The sequence below is a fragment of the Sinocyclocheilus rhinocerous genome, unplaced genomic scaffold (assembly GCF_001515625.1).
Source record: "Sinocyclocheilus rhinocerous isolate Xijiao unplaced genomic scaffold, SAMN03320098_v1.1 scaffold642, whole genome shotgun sequence".
In the NCBI taxonomy this organism is placed as follows: Eukaryota; Metazoa; Chordata; class Actinopteri; order Cypriniformes; family Cyprinidae; genus Sinocyclocheilus; species Sinocyclocheilus rhinocerous.
Genome location: NW_015626390.1, coordinates 1,025,769 through 1,052,068, shown reverse-complemented (window position 1 = coordinate 1,052,068; position 26,300 = coordinate 1,025,769). Strand labels below are relative to the sequence as shown.

Here is a 26,300-nt window from a genome sequence, read left to right as displayed (position 1 = left end):
AAATGAGCAAAAACACTGCTAGTATAATGAAGATGACCTCAGGACTCCCATGTTACCTGTTCCTCTCCTGTTATTTCAGAGATTAACTTGTAATATTTTGAAGCTTGTGTCATGGCAGATACTTCATCTTGGTGTTTGCAGTGGCTCAGAAGTTTTGGATCTGGTGTCTTCGTCTCTGAGCCAGTACAGCTAGCGTGATGTCGAGCCTTTGGCAAACACTTTGTAGGCTGAGGCTAAGACCCAAGGCTTACCTCAACAGCTTTCCTCCCCTCTTCATTCTTTTCTCATAAACTTCAAGTCTAATTGCCATTTTCCTCTCCTTCATCTTTCCTTGTGTCCTCTGTGAACTCTTCTGTTAAGCAAAGCCCAGTTTCATGAGGTAAGTGACTGGGGTTTACCTGTCAGTACATCTACCCTGGGTTGTTTTGCATGTGTATAGTGTAAATGCAGATATCGGATATGTGTAACTTTTAAAAGAAGTTGCAAGCTGGTCGTCAGAAAAAATGGATATAGTCAACACATTTCCCTATATGTGTAGACTTTTAAACGATTACGGACTTTAAAAGAACTTTGTGTATTTTTATGATGTATTTTATTCATTTCTTTTTTAATTTTTGTATTTTATATGAAGTAAATTGGTGTATTGACATTTTATTGTAACAGTAAAATAATTCAGTGTCCCCTAATGACAAGCGTTCTTGGGTACCTGTAATAATGCTGAAAAGTCAATAAATCAATCAATAAATCAAATCAGAATTGGGCATCAAGAACTGCGGTGTTAAATTTGGTATCTGCCATGTTTGCCATGCAACCAGGTTGGTTTGAGCCAATCACCTGAGGTGTAAATGTCATGTGACTTATAACTCTAGAGATGCAGAAAAGTGATATCATGGCAATATTGATTGGCTGATTTCAGCTCAAGAACGTGAACATTCCTAAACCATTAAACCATTCGTAGCTTAGCAAGAGTTCTTTGGTCAACCAGCTTCACCAGAAAGACCATTTTGGTTAGTGAACAGCAGGCTGTGTTGACAAGCAAAAAAACAACACTGACCAGCTTGTAAATATTAGAGAGGATCTTGAAGAGTTCACTGAAATGAGCAAAAACACTGCTAGTATAATGAAGATGACCTCAGGACTCCCATGTTACCTGTTCCTCTCCTGTTATTTCAGAGATTAACTTGTAATATTTTGAAGCTTGTGTCATGGCAGATACTTCATCTTGGTGTTTGCAGTGGCTCAGAAGTTTTGGATCTGGTGTCTTCGTCTCTGAGCCAGTACAGCTAGCGTGATGTCGAGCCTTTGGCAAACACTTTGTAGGCTGAGGCGAAGACCCAAGGCTTACCTCAACAGCTTTCCTCCCCTCTTCATTCTTTTCTCATAAACTTCAAGTCTAATTGCCATTTTCCTCTCCTTCATCTTTCTTTGTGTCCTCTGTGAACTCTTCTGTTAAGCAAAGCCCAGTTTCATGAGGTCAGTGACTGGGGTTTATTGTTTTTATGGGCCTTGTCACGATATGATGAATCCAGTTTAAACAAATTCAACAGAAATGGAGAGTGTCGGGGTGTTTCAGAGGATCGACGGTGTGATTCAGTCAAGTGTTGGTTGAATAATAATAATGACAGACATCTGTTGTGCTGCCTTCTCTTGTGTAAGTGAATGGGACTTATCATAATACCGTGTTCCAGATGATATGCTTGTTGGAAATCTTTTCTTCAAACTCCTCAGCATGTTCTGTCAAGGTAAAATGTAGGCAATCAATGCGTTCCATTAATCCGTGTGCTCTTCATTATGTATTCTGCCATCTCAAATGAGATCCCAGTCCAAATGCAGAGTACATGTCCTTCACAGGTAGTGTGAATATAAAATAAAGCTAGGCAAAAGGAGCTAAAACTCGTTATTATTGAGTTTAAATATCTCTGTGTGGTTTGCTCATGGTTGTTCACGAGTATGAAGTGCGCAAGATGAGAATTACAGTGCAATAAATGTGATTAAATAAGATAAAAGACATTTACTAAAGCCATTTGTTTTCAAATCAACTAGGCCTAGGCCTATTGCAGCAGACATTTATCACTTAGTTTAGTGCTTTAAAATGTAGCAGTTTATATGAATTAAGTAATACATGAAGGGAGTTTTCAAGCATCAAAACAATACATGTTTAATACGGGTTTATTTATTTATATATTTTTTAGAACATTTAAGTGTGTTCTGTTCAATTTTATGTTCTTTATTTTTTTTTCTGAGCAAAACAATAATGGCTATAATTTTTTTTAATCATAATTTACAGAAAAAAGTCATTCATTGTAACAATAGTTCAGATACACCAAAGAAATAAAAAAATTAAATTCTGTCAGGCATATTTTGAAACATTAAATGGCATTAAAAGACTGTATTTAAGGCTGTAGTTCAGCTCCCAAAAATGAAATAATTGGAATTTTAAATCTTTACCAATCTTTGCCGCTATCCTTCAAACCACTAACTTTTACCCATTTGTCAACAAGATATTTTTAATCATTTAAAATATAGCCTAATAAAAATGTTTATGTAACTTTTATAATTTAAAAAATTAATTTAATTGATAAAACTTTATATATTTTAATAAGTACAGGTCAGAATAAGTATGTTGTTTCATTTTTACATAAATATATGTTACGCTGAATGACACTGGAACATTATTTCACCCAGATTTTGACATTTTATTTTCAAAAGTTATTTGAAACATTAAAATAGACACTTCACTAGTATTTAATATGCTTTCTGTGTATATAAAATCACTTTTGTCAATTTAATTTGATGCAGACACCAAAATGGGATGCCTCATCTTTGGCCCACATCTTTTCATGCAATGAAAATCCATAAAAGCTTGTTTTTTCTTTGACATAAGTCGCCTCCATTTTGGAAATGAACTCGTATGATGATTCTCAGTGAAGTTGATCAATCTTCACTGACTTTTCAAGTCAGATGTCTGACCTCAAGAAATGATTGAGCAATGAGTTCAGGACAGCTTTTGAAGGCCACACCATTCTCCTAAATCTCTCTATTGAGTTTATCTATGGTAGGACATCGAGTGCTGTTTACCCATGAATCTAGAATCAGACTGGCATCTAATTCTACAGTAAGCGAGTCTCGACACGGCAGCTGAGCCTTAGGGAACAGAGAGGCATCATATCGGTCCCTTCAGACCTGAGTCTTTATTGAGGTGTCTTCCGCCCTGTGAAAGCCGTGGTTGTCTCGTTGCCATCATTGTCACCTAATCATGCTGGTGTACACACGTGCTCTCAGACATGCCGTTACACGCATGCTTATCAGCTAATAATGAGTGCTAGGCCTCTGGAAGCATATGCCTCTCAATGCTTTTTGAGCGTTTCAGAGTCGAGCTCTGTGTGACGTGTCGTGGTGGTGATAGATTTAAAGGCAAACCGACTGTAAACAAATTGATGACTTTCATGGTTGCACAACCACGCAATGCTCTCTTTAGCTCCAGATTATTAGGGTGGAAACAATAATAGTAATTATATTTGTTAAATAATAATTAATAACATCAATTGTGGTTGATAGGACCTGCCCTAATTAGTTTGAAGTAGAACGTAGAATTGCACAGTTTTTTGACCCATAGGAATAAGACATACTTTATTGGTGTAAACTACTTGTCTGGTTGATTTCAGTCATTTAAATATTTCTTGTTATTTCTTTATAGTTCATTTTGCTACCAAATGGAGCATGTGTAGGTCAACTGACAGTTTTTACAGTTAATTATGAGTAATTTTGGTGGTTATGAATAATGATTTAGATTGCTTTGGTGGCCAACTATTCGACTTCAGACAAACCAGCAGTCATACAAGTTCAACAACTAGGAAAGTAAAAATTCCCAGGAAGTGTGCAGATCTCAGTGTCTTTGAATGCAATTTTTGCATTTTGTTCATGCCGTTTTCTATGGAAGCTTGTTTCTTCCACTGAATAAAAAAATAAAAAAGGTAATTGTGACTTTTTTTATCTCACAATTCAGACTTTATTTCTTGCAGCTATGAGTTTATATCGTGCAAGTTTGAGAAAAAAAGTCAAATTGTGAGATATAAACGTAAAATTGCAAGAAAAAAAGTAAGAATTATGAGATATAAACTCAGAATTGCGAGAAGAAAAGTCTGAATTATGAGATTTAAAAAAATTGCAATTAACTATGAATGTGCACTTTTGATGTGCATGTTCATTTTTTTAACAATTTTTTCGTCTTACATGATGGATGTCTGTGAACAATAACAGATCAGGTGCACAAATAGAGTGCTTCTCATTCTCAAAGAATAAGAACAAGCATCATCTTGTACTCAATCAGTTTACAGATGTCTTGTGTAGTAAAGATCGAGATCATTGCTACTGGAGAAAATGATGTAATGTGACTAATCAGGAAAACAAAGTACTTGTTGGTGCACATTTACTTTTACTCAACATATAAAGTGGGCTAAGTGAGATCATGAGAATGTGTTTATTTGGCATTGTTGTTTTTTATTTTTAACATTTAGATTTGTTTCATTACAAATTACAAATTGCTGAATTAAAAAAAGAAATAAAAGTAAATATTTCTTTTTTTGTCAAAATTTAAAAATATATTTCTGTAATAATGATTAAAATTACTATATATTTTTTTAAATACTTGTTTTTTTAATTACTTTGTTAATTTTCAGGTTAACATGAAAAAAAAAAAAACCTTTTGAAACCCACTTTAGATATTTATTACATTTTCCAAGCTCATCAGGCATGCAGTTTAAAAAAAAAAAAAAAAGGTAGCCTATATTTACACTAGCAGGCTATATTTACACTTTTCCCGGGATAAAGCGTCTCTCTTGCATGGCTCTTGCCTCGGGTGTGCTCTTCACAATAGGTCTTTGATACAGTAGGTGCTTTACAGCCATCGAAAGTGTCATGACATGTCGCCCAACCACCCTGATTTTGCAAAGATAAAGCTTGTGGTTAGTTCTGGAAGGATTTGTAAAGATCCTGTACTTTGTTGAGCTAAAATGCTTTCATAGAGCGTTCATCTCTATTGTGTCATTCACTTCCTTGGTGAAAAGGTTGCGGGTTGGAGAATGCAGCGGCTGTCTGCGGGTATCTTCTGAACTTACGATTGCTTAGAGCTCATCCGCATCTGAAAGAAAAAATGAAATCATTGGGACGGCACTCATGAAAAGAACAATATTTGAACAAGCTCTGCAGCTGGTTGTGAACATTGTTTCTCTTTCTTTTTTTGATTCACACTTTCCTCCCCTCGGATGGAGATGGATGAGGTCTTAGCTGCTCTTAGTTGGTTTAGTTGAAGCCTGGATTTGTTTGGTGTTGTGATTCAGACCTGCTTGTATTACTTCATCGAGTCATAAATGATGTGCTCTGATCTCACACCATCCTGGAATGTTATCTCCATCCATCTTCACGTCTCTGACCTCCTCTTGGGACACGTGAGCGGCTGATAATAGATGCGTTTACGGTGGACAAAGGAATGTTTGTTCAGTGTGTGTGTCAGTGAAGAGGAATGTTGCTTATAAAAGTGTTATATTAATAATTGTTGTATTTGAATGGAGCTTTAAGCATGGCTCGCAGGTCATCATATCTCATAGAGCGAGTTTCTTACACAAGCTTCACCTGTCACTGAAACATCTAGAGATTTCAGACCCATTGTTCTTTTGTTCCTCATATTTTCCTTTTGGTAGTGTTATTTTTAGCAACAGTGGTTAAACAACAGTGTCAAAGATAAAGAGAAACGTTTAATGACATTTTACAATCTTTGTCTTGTCATAAAAAGCTCTTTACATCCAGCATCTCCCTCTCTTTTATTCCCCACAGCAAGTTTCTGCACAAACCACATGATTTGGTAGTGTTTTAGATGTTTTTACAAACCTGTTTCACTCCTTTTTGTTTTAGGATTATTTAAAAAAAAGATTATGCCGATAAATTCATTGTTTTAAGTAATCTGTTAGAATGAGGGGGTTACAAGTAACACTTTTTCTTTTTTTAGTTTTACATAGCATTACTGTTAAAGCATGGCACAGCCAATACCAATGATATGGGCTCAAATCCCAGGAAACAAACATGCTAATAAAACGTACAACTTTAAGTCACTTTGGACTAGGGGTTGACTTCTGATTTTTTTTTAAAAGTCTTTCATCTCATAAAAGTTGAGTCGAAGTCGACTAGTCGCTGACGTCATTAATGAACAAATAAGTCTGGAGCTGTGATAAACACCGTGCACAGCTATGGCTATTTGTCATTTTAACTGTTTGGAAACGGAGCGTAAATGTTGAAGTCCTTCAAAGATTTCTTATCCTGTTGTGCCCTCTATAGGACCAGCGACTAGTCGACGTCAAGCTTAAAGTGTCATGGCAGAGCATTGAAGTCGATTAGTCGGTGCAACCCCTACTTTGGACAGAAGTTTCTGCCAAATAAATGAATGTTACATTAATGTTTTTTAAGTAATGAGTTACAGTTAACATGCATCTATTATTAGCCACTCATGTATCCCAAGAGGAGGATGGCGCGCCAGAGATGTGAAGATGGATGGAGATAACAGTCCAGAATGATGTGTGATCAGAGTAGACAGGGACACCAATGCATTCAAGTAACATTTTAATTTGTTACAATAAAAGAAACACTATTGTTTCTAGTTCATGTAACTCAAATGGTAGAGCGTGGCACCACCAACACCAATGACAAGGGTTCAATTCTCAGGAAAAACACATGCTGATAAAACATACATTTGAATGTATGAATAAATGACAAAAGAATGACAATATAATGTTTCCTTTTAAAGTAAGGCATTACGATTAGCATGCATTACTTTAATTTACTTTCATTTCATGTAATTCATTTACTGACACGTGGTCCAAAATTAACAATTGGCAACCACCAAACTGGAGTAAAACATACTAAGCCTCATTAAATGCATTGATGTCCCTTTCTACTTTAGTCTCACACCATCCTGAAATGTTTTTCTGCATCCGTCATCATGTCTCTGGCATTGTAACCTCCACTTTTGCCACGAGTGATTGGTAATAAATGCATGCTAGCTGTAACACATTACCTAAAAAAACAGTTACATTTATTCATTTGGCAGAAACTGACCTAAATGTGTATGTTTTATCAGCAAGTGTTTTTCCTGATATTTGAACCCATGTCAATGGTGGTGATGGTGCCAAGTTTTACCAGTTAATCTGCTTGAAAAAAAAAAAAAAGAGGATGTTTTTTATACCTCATCTTGGGACACATGAGAGGCTGTTGATAGACGCATGCTAACTGTAACACATTACATAAACATTCATGTAACATTTATTTATTTGGCAGAAACTATTATCTAAATTGAGCATGTGTGTGTCCAGGGATCTGTACCCATGTCTACCAGTTAACTAAATAACAATAGCGTTACTTGTAACCTCCCTCTGTTGTAACACAACCTAAATGCATTAGCATCCCTTTCTACTGAAATCTCACATCATTCTGTGATGTTTTCTTCATCCATCATCACGTCTCAGACACAACAACCTCCTCTTTTGACACGAGCGGCTGATAATGCTAACTGTAACACATTACCTCAAAAAACTTTGTTACATTTGTTCAACTTACAGAATCTTCTAAAGCAACTTAAATGTGTACGTACTGTATTATTAGCATGTGTGTTTTCCAGAAATTAAACCCATGCCATTGGCCTTGGTGGTGCCACGCTCTACCAGTTGAGTTACAAAAAGTGTTACTTGTAACTCCTTTATTGTAACACATTAAAACATAACTTAAATGCATTACATCCACCCAACGCTGCTGTAATGTACCAAAGTGATGTAGGCAAAGTACCACTCCTGCTTCATTTATCTTTCCTTTGCCCTTCATGCTTTCATTTTTCATTCTTCATCTTGAACATCCCTGCCTCGCACTGGAGAGGGACAATGTCTTCTTTTCTCTTCGCACACAGTTCTGTTCATAAATCAAGCATGCGAGGCTTGGTCTATCCCTGCAAACCCTCCTTCATCAATAATTATGCCCAGACATCCCTCCACACTGGACAACACGCCTTTCCCCCTCATTTCATCTCCATTTCCATCCATCTTTTGGTGATTATCGGGTGCATTGATCTTAAATCCGCATGTTAGTCGCTGGGTTTTTAACGACCCTGGTGAATGTGGGAGTATGAAACGCTGGCCAGCGGCGCATGTCGTCTCTGCAGCGAATTTGTTCAAATATTTGCTGAATCTTGTTCTGGGTTTGTGGCCAGAAAATGTCTTCCAGATTAACTCTGTTAAAAATTGGATGAACTTGTTGACATTTGTTTCAGATAATGTTCCATGAATGGGTTCACATTTAAGTTTAGCAGATTTTCTTTTTTGTGGATGAAGTATTAGGATGGATAAATTTTCTTTAAATTTTTGAATATTGCTAGAATATACTTTTTTCAATGCTGAGTATTTACATTGATCATTATCGTTCTTTTGGAGAAATACTAATATTGCAATAATTTAGCAATATTGGCTGCTATTGGATATTTAATTGTTCATGCTCGTTTTCACTATTTTTAAAGTAATTTTACATTAAAATACCTATTTATTTGCTTTCTTAATACATGTTCCTGATCTTATTGTGCACAATATATCTATGCATCTATACAAGAAGTTAGTAGTTCCAAGTCTTTGGAATTGATTATCAAAGTTTCCCATCTTGCTCTGCATCTAAAATGTCTTTTCTTCTTGCCTGATGTCACTAGGAAGGAACCCCCTTCAAACATTTGATGTATACTATAGAGACACTCCATGATCCAGTTAGTTCTCTATGGATTAAATCATGTAATGCCAAAAATTATGATTTTTTTTTCTGACACAATATCCGGTTTTACTTGGAAATGCATCAGATTATGGATGAAAAAAGAGATACTGTAGACCGATAGAGAGATGAGAAGGCACATAAAGCTGGAAATCACTCATAAACTGGCAGTCAGTAACGTGGTCGGCAGAGATTTGCATTCCATCAGTGTGCGACCCCAATTTTCCCCATTTTCATCTTCGTCATCAGTGCTTTGAAGCTCTTCCAGGGTCTGTGGATGCCAAGCTGTCTGTGGGTCGTTCAGCTGTGCCCAGTTATGAGATTACAGCGGTTCAGATGAGCCGAGTTCAGTCAGGACACACAGTCAAGTACAGAGAAATAATACAAATACTGGCTGGTGATGTTATTCGAATACTCAGACAGTAGCGGTGTGATATTGATGGCTGAATAACTTTGTTTGTATTGATACTTAGTTAAATAAGCCCTGTATTTCATTCAATACTGTACTAAATATTTCTCAGTCTTCTCTGGTTGTTCTATGTAGCATCTTGACAGGAACCCTGACAGTTTCTTTACTTTCGCCTTTTACTGACAAGAAGTTATGGATATTTTAAGATAGTGATCTACATTTGAATGTCTGTTTGTCAAAATGTGACACAATTCGCCTCATTGTAACTCTGTCTGTTCACTTCTCCTCTCTTAGGACCCAGGCTACTGGATACAGGTGAATCGGTTAGAACATGGAGATGGAGGCATTTTGGACCTGGATGACGTGCTGTGTGATGTGGCCGACGACAAAGACAGGGTATGTCATAAGTCTGCATTAATGTTTACTTTTTTTAGTGGAGACGCTGATCTCTAATGTACTCAACCTGAACTTTAATTTCTAATGTGATGAATGAACCGAAAACGATGCCAAAACCATTAAGATATTTTGACTTTTATTTCTGAGACTTGTGTCATTTGCTGAATCAAAAATGTAACAATGAGGTCTTATATAACTGAATTAATCATTTTAAGCATGCTCTTTTTGGGTTTATAAACAGTTTGAGCTAGTAAAGCTTTGACTATGACCCCAATTTGACTTGACAGATGTGTAACTGGTATTTTGGTGGCTTATTGAATGTGGCTTATTCATGTCTGTTTACGTTTTGACATCAAAACCCCCCCCCCCCAAAACAAAACAAAATCAACAATTATTTTAAATAACGAGAGGCAGTGTTCATGATAATGTAGATATAAAAGTATTCCACATTTATTCCAGATCAAAGAGAGGAAGAGTGTTATACGCCTCGCTGTTGGGCCTCTGTTTTTCTGACTTGTTATAGTGGTTATTAGGGTTAGGCGATGTCTACCAAATTGGCATCGGACGATGTGTACAGTGAAACATCGCGATGGACGATGACATCAGTATGGGGGGGTTATGGGGTGTGCCCGAAGCGCGAATCCTTATTTAGAAAGGTACGGAAAACAAATAACAATTGTTAACGGTTGTCTGTTACATTACAGTACATAAAATTTAACTTACCACATAAACAGAGTAAGGGGAGATGACTGAGGATGATGGCGAATAATTTGCAGATCCTGAGCACCACTGACAAACATATAATCTTGTAAAATGTGTGGTAAGTACTGCCGCTCCATAGTATAAACAGAGTACATGCGATCGCGAATCTCGAAAGTGAAAGTGAAACTAAAAAACGATCGCGCAGTCAAAAGCAGTTTCAATGCCAGGCATAATAGCGGCTCCCTGATGCCCGCAATTTATATACAGTATAATTGCCCAATGATATAACTGCGAGAGAAAATACTGAAATATATATTTTCCTCCCATCGCTTATTTATTCCCTTTAGGGTTGGGAGGGAGAGGGGGGATGGGGATCGCGATGCCGGCTCAACATTGTGATGTCTATCAGCCATCGGCGATGGACGATGACATCGTCTATCGGCCCAACCCTAGTGGTTATCACATCTGGATGTGTATTGATTTCATTTCACGAAGCTTGGGAATGGCCAGGAATGTTGAGTCTGCTATTGTACTTATATATCTAGTGATGCATTGAAATTACAACAATCAAAACTATTTGACTGGAAATGAATTTGAGTTTTGCTGAAATCATTGACTGAAATGATTTTGCGATTTCAATCGATCCTCATTTTGATGAACCAAGATCTTTCAGTTTATGCTGTTTTCAGTGTGAACAAGACTTCACTAAGCATTAGTGTGCCTGTTATCCAATAGTCGCAATAGTCTTTGTGCTTTACTACTTTTGATGTGAAACACCGTCTGGGTTCTCAAATTCATTCAATATTATAATAAAATTCAAACAATAAGTGCAGTTTTGATGTTCTTTAATGTGTCATGAAAGAATGCGTTTCAAAGATGTCAGTAAAACAGCTTGTAAACAATACGCCACGTAACTGTATACATTTACCCCAGGAAAGCCATTCATTGTCCATTAACTCGGTAGTTAGCTAGAAGAAATAAGAGAAAGCATTTTGCTAATATTTGCACTACATTACATATTCATTATATATGTAATTAACCTGTTGTCTTTTATTACAGACACCATTTAAATGTTTATAGATTGTAGTAGAAACATAATTATATCATTAAAAAGTGCCTTATGTGCATTTTAGAAGCTTATATACAACTTGTTTTTTTTTTGAGTGTTTATTATTATTAAATAAATAAGAGTAATTATTTGATTATTAAATATTTTTTTTTTGGTTTCGGTTTTCAGCTAAATGGAAACTTTAGTTATGGTGCATCACTAATCATTACCTCTTCCTATAATTTCCCTTCATCTGATGCCAAATTGACAGTGAGTCTGTGTGACTAACAGCGTTGGTCAGCGTTTGTAACGATTTTTCAGTTCGACTCACCAGTTTCGGACCACCTCATGCTAAATAAATGTATTTTTCCTCAAGGAATCATCCAGGAAAAGCATCATGATTCTGTCATGGCAGTGGAATGTGGGAAGTTCACCTCTGTCGGAGTCATTGCTCTTGTGTGCCCCTGGCTCTCACTGTGAATAATGGCTAATCTCAGTTCCACTTAAGAGATTCGTCCCTCTGGTGTGTTTATAGCTGTAGTTTGTTTATTAGCGTTGCTGCTAATGTTGTCAAGCCCTGATAAATTGTGTTTAGTCAGCAAGCTAATTAGCTGTCCGTACCTGCTGGGCTCTGGTGACATCTCTCTGGCTAGAGCCGCTTTTGTTCCTGGCGATTTATAATCGTCCTCTCGGCATGACCGCAGTTGCTAATCCATGTTAGCTCAATTAGTAAACGGCACAGTCTGGCTACACTTGCATTGTGTCTGCTCGGCCCAATCCGTATTATGAAGCTAATTAGCATTAGCATTGACTTTGAAAGCAGAGGATATTGTCATTGATACCTGAAGGAAAAAAAAAACTGTTATATAACGCCTCATATGGTCTAGTCTTAAACACTTTAACATGTATTAAATGTATTTTAAGAGCACCAACAAGAGGTACAGTGGTGGTGTCAAATGATGATACTATGGTACTGAATGATTAGCATGTTCATATCTCATGTAGTTGACATGGTACATAGGAGAGTGCACAATAAAATGAATGCAATGTTGCATTAAATTGATCAAAAGTGACAAAAAATTATCAAATGTTACAAAAATATTTATATTTCAAACAAATACTGCCTTCGAACTATCCATTCATCAAAAGTCTACAAAAATATGAAGCAGCACAACTGCTTTCAACATTGATAATAATCAGAAATGTTTCTCGAGCAGCAAATCAGCATATTAGAATGATTTCTGAAGATCATGTGACACTGAAGACTGCAGTAATGATGCTGAAAATACAGCTTTGATCACAGAAATAAGTTACATTTTAACAACATTCATATAGAAAGCAGTTATTTTAAATTGTAATATTATTTCACAATATTACAGTTTTTAGTGTATTTTTTTATCCAATAAATGTAGCCTTTGTGAGCATAAGAGGCATTATCAAAAGTATATTCATATTCATTGTTTTATTATACTCACATCATAAAACAGAGATACAAATATGTATGTTTTTTTACACACATATATATGTATATTTATAAAATTGTACATTTATGTTTATTATGTTTATTTTATTATTTTTTTTATTTTAGACATGTTCAATGAAAATACTAGGGATTTTGCGTCCAAAATGACATGACCGCTATGTTTGCAGACAGAAATCAGAATCAGTTGCGCTGTGTTGTTCTTTGTTTGGGTAAATGCTCACTGCAGTTGTAGAGTCAGGAAAAGCGTTCAGGTTTGTGTGTCTTGAGAGCTGCTGCTCATCTTGGGAGTGCTGAGCTTTTCATTCGCGGGTGCCATGGAAACATCAGGAGTCAGTCAGACCAGACGTCTGCATCTGTGGCCTTGCTGTGTACGATTCCTCCGAGAGCCACGTAACACCTTCCTCCCTCTTCACACCCTCCACATCCTCTCCACACTTTCATCCGCCCGGCTTTGCTGGCATTTCTTGATTCCGCAGACAACATTTCACTGCCACATGCATCCATTCTTCAATACTGTTAATCTTGCATCATCTCCTTTGTTGTTGTTTTTTTTCTTTCTTTCTTTTTATATTGTCTCTCTCTTTCTCACTGATTTCCTCTCCTGTACCCTTCTAGATTTTTCCATTCACTGCTTTTGGGTCCTCTGAGGTTCCACAGCATGCCATGCACTTGCCTTCATGCATTTCTGAGGATTAGATTTAAATATTATTTCTGCTATACGCTGTGCATTAGATTAAGTAGCTTTGCGTCTTTGTGTGTTTATATCAGATGTTCAGGGCTCAGTGTATGTATTTGGCCTTGAGTGAACAACAAGGTTATTTTTTTGGTAGCTTTGCAGCCAATGTGATTCCATTTCTGGTAATAGGATGCTAAAACAAATACTCTGTAGTGCTCTTAGTCTTTGATTTGAATGTTTTACGGCTGCTTTAGGCACTTAAATGCTGAATTAAATAAATTTTTAACCCTGTAAAGCCTGATATATGAAATAATATTCTGATATTTTTTAATGGAACAGTTTATTGAACCTTTAGACAAAAAAAACTGAGCAAAATTATGAAATTTGGTGCAGATACTGATATTTACATGGACAAAAAAGTAAGATGATAATTCTGATAGTTTTAATGTAAATCAGTGAGATTGTGGACTACTTGCATAAAATATCATTTGTCACTCTATATCTCCCAATAATATGCCTTAGTAAGATGACATTCAAATGCTGTAACACTCCAAAGAGAAAGGAAAAATTGAAATCGCATCATATGACCCCTTTAGCATATATTGCAGTGCAATGCAGTGATGATTGAAAGATGAACAAATAAATGTTCCTCAAAAGCCTGATGATCATATTTAATATTCACATTATGATGTCTGGATAAACCTAAGTTGCTTCAGTCTATTAAGTGTTTATCTTGAAATGTTATACTAACAATATCAAAGTTATTCTTATGTTTACTTTATACGAATCTCAGATTTCATAACACAAAGTGCAGTGAAGCATGAGCTGAAGGTGTATGTTTGTACAATTACACTAAAAGGTCTTTTACTTGCTAAATCAGCCAGACAACAGAAGGCATGCAGTAGATTGAGTGAAATAGCTTTAACAGCAATTTTGATCATGTTGATCATTTAGAGGACTTAGAAATTGTGTATCAAATAGGATACAGCAAGCATTACAGGGATAAAACACTGTTAATTGTATCTTTAGGAAATCTAAAAAGTAATATATTCAAATTTTAAACAGTTCATTAAAATGTTTTCTTCAGCAATTTTAGTGTTTCTAATTTATTTACTGTAAACAAAATAGTGAATTTTAATGTCAGCCATTTATTGTTTTTTGGCCATAGCATCAGCTTATTGGTTAGTTTAAAGTACGTTTGATGTCAGAGTTCAGTCCTCTTAAGTTGCAGTGCTTTTCTCAGGACGTCCCAGTCTGTCCTCTTCATGTGGAAATAGATTTATGCAATCCTCATGGAAGCTGCTCGAGCCCTGAGAGGCTGTTTAGAGCCTGTGAAATATGTGTGCGCTGCTGCGGCTCGCTTTAGGAAGTCTGTGTGTTTATGGACTCGACGGGCTGCCACTCGCTCATTCATCCTGCAGGGCCTTCAGTTAGTGGCTAGTTCTGGACGGGTGAGTGTTTTACCAGGTGTCATCATGTCACCGTAACCCCCTCCAGACTCCTGCCTGCTCATGCTCTGGCCTTGGACGTCGAATGTGACTTTCCATGATGAATATATACAGTATAGTGTAGTTATTATATAGGGCTGCTGGAAAGACAAGAGTAAGGTTCCAGTTCAGTTTATGTTGGTTAGTGCTGGCTTGGTTGCATCATAAAACATTCACTAGATTGTTCACAAAAAAACAAAACAAAACTGTATAAATGTATACTGTATATACATTTAAAATAAAAGCTGTTATTTTGAACAGTCTAATGCACCAACAAGAATATAAGAATATAAAAACATTAAAAAATAAGTAAATAAAAATAAATAAATAAAATTATAAATAAATAATTGTAAAAAATGATATATTAATTTCTTTGATTTATATTGATGAACTTATTTTCATCCTTTTAAATTTTTTTTATTATGACTAGGACGTAGTTTGATGTGTGTGTGTGTTTGCTCATGTGTAGCAGTGCATGCTGTTGGCTGATTACTGATATCTAGTTTTTCTAGTTCTCTAGCTAGTAGCTAGTTTGACTGGTTATGCCTCCATTTTAAAGGACCCTCTGTTCTCGTATGCGTGTTCATTTCCTGTAGCCGTCTCTCAACACCGTCTCCTGCTCTTCACCGTCACACAAGCCGGATCAAATATGTGTCAGGACGTGCTGAAAATTTAGACTTGAAACCTTTGAAATGTTCAACTGAATAATGCATTGTGTTTTTGTTCTTTGAAGAACCGTCCAAAGCACATCTGCACACAATCACAAACACTGAATGCCTAAAGCGTTTTTATTGTTTCTTGCTTTCTGATGCATTTTCATTGTTAAATTTACAGTTTATCTTTAAGGCCTGAAACAGCCTACGCAAATGCATTGATGCAAAAACTTCTGTCATTGGTGTGATTTTGTGTTCTGTCATAATTAAAGGAATAGTTCATCCAAAAAGAAAATTTTTGAGTTTGTTTCTTCATCAGGTTTGTAGAAATGCAGCATTACATCAGTGTCTCAGCAATGGATGCTCTGCAGTGAATGGGTGCCGTCAGAATGAGAGTCCAAACAGCTGATAAAAACATCACAATAATCCACAAGTAATTCATCAATTAATGTCTTTTGAAGTGAAAAGGTGCATGTTTTTCCTTGTAATGGTGCTTGATGTGTGCATATTTCTCTCCTGATTCAGAACAGACAATTTTTCACTGGACGAAGCATTATTATGGACTCATGTTTTAGCTGGAAGCAACAGTGTGAAGTTAAAAACGTCTTTATGATGTATTTGTTTCTTACAAACACACAGCATTTTGCTTAAGTCATTAACTGATGGACTGGAGTGGTGTGGATTACTTGTGGATTATTGTGTTGTTTTTATCAGCTGTTTGGACGCTCATTCTGACGGCACCCATTCACTGCAGAGCATCCATCGCTGAGACACTGATGCAATGCTACATTTCTCCAAATCTGATGAAGAAACAAACTCATCCTAATCTTGGATGACCTGAGGGGTGAGTACATTTTCAGAAAATTTTCATTTTTGGGTGATCTATTCCTTTAAGTATGTTAAATATCCACACCGAGACTGTACACTTACAGTTCATTGGTCAAGCATTACAGTGTGTGCTTGCATGCTTATGTAAAGTATGCTGTACTGCCTTTGCTGTACTGAAAAATCCATGCTAAGTGTGTATTAGCTGTCTGTCATGTTTTTGTTCATCATGACTTTGTAACTCAGTTCATCTTGAAACAGAAACTTCAGGACTGAAAACGCCCCTGTCCTCTCTAATGTTCTCCAGCAGGCTGGTTTCTCACTGCTCATCGCTGCTGTAATTGTGTTAAATCAATCAGGCGGCTCTCTGAGCTCAGATGAATGAGAGGTTTAGCAGGCCAGCGCTCTGTGATTTATCAGGAAACCCTCAGCTTGACTTAATGTCATTTAATGGGTCAGAACTGCACTGCACTAATGTAACCCATGTGGCTGATGGAACTGTTAGTCTTTTGACCATCCTGAAGAGTGCAACCACCATTCGCAATCCCATATATTTTAAAATAAAGAGTCTAATTAAAATTAGATTAATACATTTTTTAATAATTAAGGTAATTTTGAAGTTAAATTTATATGATTATCTTTTTTATATATTCTGTTCTATATTTTTAAATGTATAATTTTTTTTTTAAATGCCTCTTGTGCTCACCAAGGCTGCATTTATTTGATCAAAAATACAATAAAACAATAATATTGTGAAATATTACAATTTAAAATAACTTATAAATGTAAATATGCAATTTTTAAATAACTTTTCTATTTGAATATGTGTTAAACTGTAATTTATTTCTGTGATGCGCAGCTGAATTCTCAGCATCATTACTGCAGTCTTCAGAGTCACATGATCTTCAGAAATCATTCTAATATGCTGATTTGCTGCTCAAGAAACATTTCTGATTATTACCAATGTTGAAAACAGTTGCGCTGATTCATATTTTTGTGGACACTGATACATTTTATTTTTTTCAGGATTCTTTTATGAATAGAAAGTAAAACAAAATGCATTTATTTGAAATAGAAATATTTTTTACATTTTAAATGTCTTTACTGTAACTTTTAATCAATTTAATGCATCATTGCTAAATGAAAGTATTGATTTCTAAAAATAATTATTTGAAGAACCTTAGAGTATCATAGAATAGCATTGCACTTTTTGTGAGTGAAAGCTTCAACTCTTAAGTGATTTTAAAAATAGCACAAAATGCTTTTTAACATGAAGTATGACCCATAACCCATTCAAGATGAATTTAGATGTCTGGCTTTTAATGAAATCCAGTATCTGTCAGTTATTTTCTGAGAGGGATGATTATCAGTCATGATGATTATAATTAGGATAATAATTCCCTGTTATAATTCAGCTCCTCATAACACTGCTGTGTGTGTGTGTGTGTGTGAGAGAGAGAGTGTATGTGTGTGTGTGTGTGTATGTGTGTGTGTGAGAGTGTGTGTGTGAGAGAGAGAGAGAGTGTGTGTATGTGTGTGAGTGTGTGTGTGTGAGTGTGAGTGTGTGTGTGTGTGTGTGTGAGAGTGTGTGTGTGTGTGAGAGAGAGAGTGTATGTGTGTGTGTGTGTGTATGTGTGTGTGTGAGAGTGTGTGTGTGAGAGAGAGAGAGAGTGTGTGTATGTGTGTGAGTGTGTGTGTGTGAGTGTGAGTGTGTGTGTGTGTGTGTGTGAGAGTGTGTGTGTGTGTGAGAGAGAGAGTGTATGTGTGTGTGTGTGTGTATGTGTGTGTGTGAGAGTGTGTGTGTGAGAGAGAGAGAGAGTGTGTGTATGTGTGTGAGTGTGTGTGTGTGAGTGTGTGTGGGTAAAGGGTGGCTGTGTGCCAGTCCGGTGTCATAAATTGGCTATGATTTATCACCCGCGATGAGTCACAGTGCTTCAAACATGGACGTCTGGCCTCGCTTTCCTGGGATCTGTCAGCCAGACGACACACACATGCTCCTTCTGCACTTCTACTTTTTATTAGCATTTGAAGGGAAGCGTCTCTATTATTACTGTTCGTATTTAGGGTTTGTTTTGTATGGAAGTTTATTTCCACCACAGAATAAAAACAAAAAAGGTAATTGCGACTTTATTTAACCATTCTGACATTTTTTTTATAAACTTGCAATTCTGAGAAAACAAGTCAGAATTGCGAGATATAAACTCGCAATCCAAGTTTAGATCTTGCAGTTTTCCTCAGAATTCAGAGTTTACAAAAAAAATTTTTTCGCATAATTCTGAGTGAACTTCAAGATATAAGCTTGAATTCTGACGATTAAAAAGAATAGTGAGATGTAAAATTATCAGAATTCTGACTTTTTTTATTCTTGCAATTCCAAGTTTACAGCTTGCAATTCTTGCTTTTTTCCATCAGAATTCTGAGTTTACATGTTTTTTTTTTCCCACCATGGAATAAAAATAAATAAACTCATATATAAACTCAGAATTGCTACATATGCGCTTGCATTGTGATAAAAAGAAGTCACAATTGAGATGAACTCTGAATTTACATTTCACAAATTCAGTTTTCTTTGTTTCTACCATGCAGTTAAAAAAAAACAGATAATTGTGACTTTTTGTCTCAAAATTCATCTCCGAGTTAACATTTTGCAATTCTGAGTTTATATCTTACAGTTCTGAGAGGAAAAATAGTTCCCAAAAGTTTTGTTGTTGTTTTTTTTTCTCAGAATTGTGAGGAAAAAGTCAGATTTGTGAGATATAAAGTCACAGTTACCTTTAGACTTCCATAGTTTTATGACCAAACCCCTAAGCAAAAAACTTGGACACATAACACAAATGTTTTATTTTTTGCCACAGATATGAATGATAAGCTACTTCAAATCCTGCAGCTTGTTTAGGGCAGAGCTGTGCTGTGACTTTCTCATCCACCTGATTTTGGCATGGATTTTTTTTTTGTTGCTCTTTTATATCTTGATGTTGGTCATGCTGTATAATCACCCGACTTTCTATCTGGTCTTCCACTCATGTGCTCTTGGAAGGTAATGAAGCGTTTTATGACAGGGACACAGACACGCTTCATCTGTGGCTGGAGTGGGTAAGACAGTCGTTTGGAGAAATTGGATTTCTCACCCGATTGCTTTGTGAAGTGGCCATTATGTGTTGTCGTGGTGATAAGAGAGAGCGCTGCGTCATGTGACATGATTTGTTGAGGAAGAATAGAGGCATGATCCGGCTATAAAACATACATCAGCTCTCATGCTGTGAAAGGGCTTCACTGCTGGATTCATCAGATACATTCAAGGGGAAACTGCGTCAAATGGTTATTTCTCACAAATCTGGAATCTAAGTGAAATGGATCAGATGTGAAGTTTTCTGATTCCTACCTAGTCTATGTAGGTGGTTCTCTTTACTGTTTTTATTATGTGATGCACTTAGAGTTACTCTTGTGATTTAGAAATGGAAGCGCTGACCTCTAGTGGTTAGAAACCTTCATGAAAATGTGTAAGGGATGCACAAACATATAAACACATTTCTGCATGTTTAATATATAAAAAAAATCTCAACTAGTTTCTTTGTTTAATCATTTCTGTATTATGTAAATGACATTGATGTATTAAAACGTATTTAACTATTTATAATATAAATGTACAGCATGAAAATTAAATATTAATTTACTTTTTTTATAATTTATTGACTAATTTATATTTATTTTAATCAATGATATGTAATGTTTATATTCAAGAAAAATTAAAAAGTGTAAGTATAAATAAATATGACAGTATTAAATTCAATAAAGAATAGTAAATAAGGGATAGTTCACCCAAAAATGACATTCTGTCATTATTTAAGGCCTGTTCACACCAAGAACAAGAGCTATAAAGTTAACTCTAATGATAACTATGTTAGCATTCACACCAACACACGATAATGTTTTGTTAAGTGCACGCTGCTTTAAAAGCTTGCTCTTCATTGGCCGGAATAAAATCATTTAGAAAATAAATTCAGTTATAGCGTTTCTTCTGTGTCATTATGGTTATAGTTGTGATGTGGACTTTGCTATCCTTTAAAACATTTTTTTTTAAAAACTATATCATTACTGTTATCGTTATAGTTGTTGTCTTTGGTGTGAACAGACCTTTACTTACCCTCATGTCGTTCATAACCTGTGGAAAGTAAAAAAAAGTTTTTTTGAGGAAAAAAAAAGTCCATGTTGTTTTTTGATAGTTTTGTCCATAAACATAATTCTTCAAAATATCTTCTTTTGTGTAGAAAATTCTGAGATTATTTAATCACCTTTAGGTCATGTCGAACCAAGTGAATTTCTTCATACAAAGAACAAAGGAACAAGATGTTTAGTAGAATGTCAAAGCTGCTTTTTCCTCTCACAATGAAAGTGGACTGGAGCAATTAGACTCCAAAAACAACTTAAAAATTGTCATAATTTGTTTGTTTCACAAACAATGCTATTGTATGGCTGGACATATGGAGCAGAAGTCATATGAACTACTTTCCGGTGCTTTTTTGCCATTTTTGGAGCTGGACCACTCCAGTCTCCATTAGCTTTCATTAGCCTATATGGAAAATAGGAGCTTTCACATTATGCCAAACATCTTTTTTTTTTTTTTAACAAATGACTTTACATAGAACACAGAAAAAGTAGTTTATTAGATTGTCAATGCTGCTTTTTTCCCACACACAGTGAAAGTGGATGGGGACTGGAGCAGTTAGACTCCAAAAACAACCTAAAAAGTACTGTCATTTGTCTGTTTCACAAAACTTGCTATTATATGTTTTTAAAAAACCTTGAAATACAGTGCACAAGTCATATGAACTACTTTATGGTGCTTTTTAGTTGTTTTTTGAAACATGACCACTCCAGTCCCCATCTGCTTTCATTATAAAGCTTTCACGTTTTGCTAAACATCTTATTTCATTTATTTATTTATTTATTTTTCTCCCCAAACCAAATGACTTTTTTCATACAAAGAACATGGAACAAAAAGTTTAGCTAAATGTCAAAGCTGCTTTCTTCCCCCCACACAATGAAAGTGAATGGGGACTGGAGTAATTAGACTCCAAAAACAACCTAAGAAGTGCCATAATTTGTCTGTTTCACAAGCAATGGCTTTACAAAAGCTCTAAATATAGTGTACAGGTTATATGGACTACTTTATTTATTTATTTATTTTTTATTGATTGATTGGAACTTGAGCACTCCAGTCCCCATCTGCTCTCATTAAATGGAAAATGGAAGCTTTCACATTATGATAAACATAATTTTCTTTCAAACCAAATGACTTTCTTCATACAAAGAACATGGAACAAGAAGTTTAGTAGAATGTCAAAGCTGCTTTTTTCCACACACAATGAAACTGAATGGGGACTGGAGCAGCTAGACTCCAGAAACAACCTAAAAAGTGCCATAATTCGTCTGTTTCACAAACATTGCTACAGTATTATATGGTTTAAAACAACTTGAAATGTAGTCATATGAACTACTTTCCGGTGCTTTTTTGCCATTTTTGGAGCTGGACCACTCCAGTCCCCATCCGCTTTCATTATATGGAAAAAAAAAGCTTCCATGTTCAAAAAGCAAAAAATCATACAGATTTGCAACGACATGAGAGAATACATTATGACGTAATTTTATATTTTATGGTAGACTATCCCCATTTAATACATCGACGCATGTATTAAGCGGTCACTAGATGGCAGTATGAACTCTGAAATAACATTGGGGGCTTTGTTTTGAGGTTATTATTGACATGCGCGTGATCATAGTGTTCTGACATCTACATTAGATTTCTGATTGGGTGCGCAGAGCGACAGCAAGATCCATCACCATGGCAACAGAGCATCAGATACTGCCAGGTAAATCTGACCGTTTCTAAATGGACTGCTAACTGTTGCCTCCATCTAACTGACCAGTGTGTGTGTGGGAATCAAAGCTAGGCTATCTTGCCTGTACTCATGAGAGCAAGAGGAGTCCATTCAGAATACACACACACACACACACACACACACACACGTTTGTTTTTGTGAATTGTGGGGACATTCCATAGGCGTAATGGTTTTTATACTGTACAAACTGTATGTGCTATTGCCCTACACCAACCCTACCCCTAAACCTACCCCTTACAGCAAACTTTGTGCATTTTTACTTTCTCAAAAAAACTCACTCTGTATGATTTATAAGCGTTTTGAAAAATGGGGACATGTAATGTTCTCATAAGTCACCTTCTCCTTGTAATACCTATGTCATACCCATGTCATTATACAAATTTGTGTCCTCCTATGTCACAAAAACACGCACACACACCCACCGAGTGTTGGGAGAGTTCTTCAAAGGGGTCGAGTCTTCAGAGGAGAGGCTTGTTCATCTCATTTGTCATTTAGTCGATACAGCGCACACTCTGATCAATGCCGAGACTGGCGCCTCACAATCAGAGTCGATACATGACCTTACTCTCTCTCTTCCTCCTCCCTCTTTCAACCCCTTTCCTTCGCTCCGTCTCTTCCTTTCAAAGCACTTCTCGCTTCAGTTTCAAGGCTACTGTGAAGAATATAGAGATACAAGTGAGGACAAAGTGCTAGAAGACAGAAAGAAACAGACAAAGACTGAATGAAATGTGCATTCATTCTCACTTTTTAACCTTGAGTCTGTTTTTCTGTTGGTCTGCACTTGTTTGACTTGTTGTTTAACAGAGTCTGGGTGTAGAGCTTTAACATGTCAAGAATTTATGATGGTGATCGTAGTTTCTGGCCAAACATTAGCAAACACCACTAATGACTGACTAACTGTCTATTCAGTTTTGGTGAAAACTGTTATTATGGTATATTTTTGATCATTGATATATCTATATAGTCTAATTTGCTTTTGATCGTTTGTGTTTCTATATCTGCATGCTAATTTATGCTCTGTTAGAGCTACTGTAGTCATCCACCATCCAGCATGACTGTTGCAGTGTTTAGCATTATAGTATTTATTAATGTTTTGAATGAGCTTTTATTATTAACTGTATTTTTATTTTAGTTTTAGTTTAAGTAATTTTCTCATGTGCTTATGTCATTTTTATATATTTTTTAATTATATAAATTATATATTTAAATTAAAATATATAAATTTTAATTAATTAAAAAAATTCTATTTAGCTCTATTTAATTTTAATTTTAGTTTTAGTAATTTTGGTACTTCAACTTATGTTAGTTAGTAGCCAAGGCAACATTTTACATTTTCATTTACATTTTTCATCCAATATTTATATTTTATTTTATTTCAGCTTTCAACTTAAACGATATTTTTAATAGTATTAGTAACACTGGACTGATGAAACATGAAGACCGAAGCAGAGCACAGAGAATGATACAATGAAAGAGTTCATTGAAGAGTTTCAAGTTAAAGAAGGTGTGACAAGATTTTTGAAGAGTTTTAAAGATCTGTTTTATTGAGTGATATGCTTATAATTCACAATATGAGCTTGCTGCCTGTTTTCAAGATGTGTTTAAAAAAATAATAATCATAATAATAAATTAATGTGTGATGCAATAAGTTTCCAGCAACAAGTAATGCCCACACTGAAATCAAAATGACCAGTCAGAGCATATTTGATGTTAAATATATGGTAAATAAAGATTATGCAATTCATAGAATTGGTGAATGTTCTCAAAACATTGGTAAAATGTTTTTAGGACAACATTTGTGGAACGTTCTTATGATGTTGGGAGAAAATGTTCTTAGAAAAACATTCTTAGAACATCCTTTTAACACTAGAATGACAACTAACCAGAATGTTCACTAACGTTATGTAAATGTTACGATGAAACGTTCCATGTTGAAAAAACATTCTTGGAAAGCTGTTATATTAATATTTGATTAACATCAAAATAGTTGTGCGGAAATATTCATAGAAAAACATTCTTTTTACTAATGTTGTATAAAGGTTATGTAAATGTTAGAATGAAGTGTTCTTACAATTTTAATGAATGAAGCATTCTTGTGACATTGATGAAATTGTTCAAATGTTCTGATAACATTCTTGAAATGCTATGATATTAATATTTAATGAACATTCTCATAATGTTTGGATGAAATGTTTGTAGAAAAATGTTCTTGGAACATCCTTTTAATGTTAGAAAGACTACTAACTATAAATGACGAAGGTTGTGTGTGCTGTTGTATTGGAAGTTGTCACCGCTTATTTGAAGTTAAAACTTTCTCAACTTTGTGGAGTCGCTGGACACACCGTTCAGTCCGCTCACATTTCAGAGTTAAACTTAAAGGGATAGTTCACCTTCAGTTACTGGTCCCCATTGACTTCCATAGTATGGGAAAAAACAACAACATTATGCAAGAATGGAGACCAGCAACTAAAGGTGAACTATCCCTTTAAGTACGTTCCTTACTTAAATTTCATTACTTAAATCCCTGATCCAGCACAATACCAGAAGAACCAAACTCTAAAAACAACATAACATCAGAAAAACTTTGGTTTTCAAGGTTAAAATCTACTGAATTAGCCTCTAAAGTGTCGCAGACATCCATCTGACGTTTCTCCTGCTGTCAGCTCTTTTCGGCAGGGTTTCTGAACTGTTCATGATGCCAAATCTGCTCACGAGCTCCAGTGTCTTTATCTCTGGGGCATTTGGTGCAATCACTGAATTCTGGTGAAACACACACACACACACACACACACACACACATGTACAGTCAGGCAGAGATGTTTGTCTCAGCTGACAGCTGTCAGCTCTGATAGTGCTCTGGTAATAAAACACTCTGCCAAACAGCCTATTAGCAATGGCTCGTCTGGAAGGAGTGGAAGCCACACACACACACACACATGCAGATACGCTCGGATAGGCAGAATGAGGTCAGGCACTAAGAGTGCTCTAAAACAGAGGTGACAGGCCTAGACCCCCTGCTGGAGTCTCCCAAACGCCCTGGTGTGCAGGAGGACTCCGAAACAAACACCCAAGCACACATTCATCCACCCACACCAAAGACACATGAGCTAATAAATACTTACTATATAAGATTCATATTGGTTGGACACCTGATTCCCATCTAATGCTAGGATTTAGAGTTTTTCACTAAAGAAAAATGAGATTTTAAATCCACTGGTAAAAACTACCATGACTGTGAAGTTGGGTGTGTTTATGTATTACCCGCTCTGTCCTCAGTGTTTCTCCAGTTTTGTTATCTTGCTTACAGTAGAAGTCTGCACAGGCAGTCAACATGAAATCAAAATTGACCCCGTTTATTTTATTAATGCACATTCCTGGTCTTATTGTGGGCGATTCATCAAGGCATGTTGTTCAAATAAATTTAGCGACCTGATCTTCCCATGACGAGTTTCCCTTTGTGTTGATGTCACTTAGCGTGTGTGGGCTATTGGGTAATGTTAATTGCTCTTTAGGCATTGATTTAGTAAACTTGCATTCAGTTCTCCTTGTTGAGTTCTAATAAAATAAAAACACAAAATAATTAAAAATACTATTCTTTTATTAATTACTTGTCCAGTTATATGACAATCTGTACTACAAACCCTCAATTTCAGGGTTAGTTCTTGAAGTGTTTTACTTAATGACAGAATTAAAATTATATAAAATGTAAATAAATTAAAATTAAATGTATTAAAATGTTTATTTATTTATTTAACTATCTATTTTTATTTATAGCCTGTTTTGAATGACACTGAGTGATTTATATTACTACATAATTTGTAGTATACCCTTAATGTTAGTGTTCCTGTGGCTCAGTGGTAGAGCATCGTGTTAGCAGCGCAAAAGGTCGTGGGTTCAATTCCCAGGGAACACACATACTGGTAAAAATAAT

General features: G+C 35.7%; 1 protein-coding gene across 1 annotated transcript in view; it reads left to right on the top strand.

Moving 5' to 3' along the window:
* pard3aa (par-3 family cell polarity regulator alpha, a) overlaps positions 1–26,300 on the top strand; it is a 481,339-nt gene that overhangs the window by 35,402 nt on the left and 419,637 nt on the right. Inside the window, exon 2 of the mRNA XM_016519585.1 lies at positions 9,494–9,595. Within this exon, the coding sequence (XP_016375071.1) occupies positions 9,494–9,595 (102 nt within the window). The remainder of the gene's footprint in view (positions 1–9,493; positions 9,596–26,300) is intronic.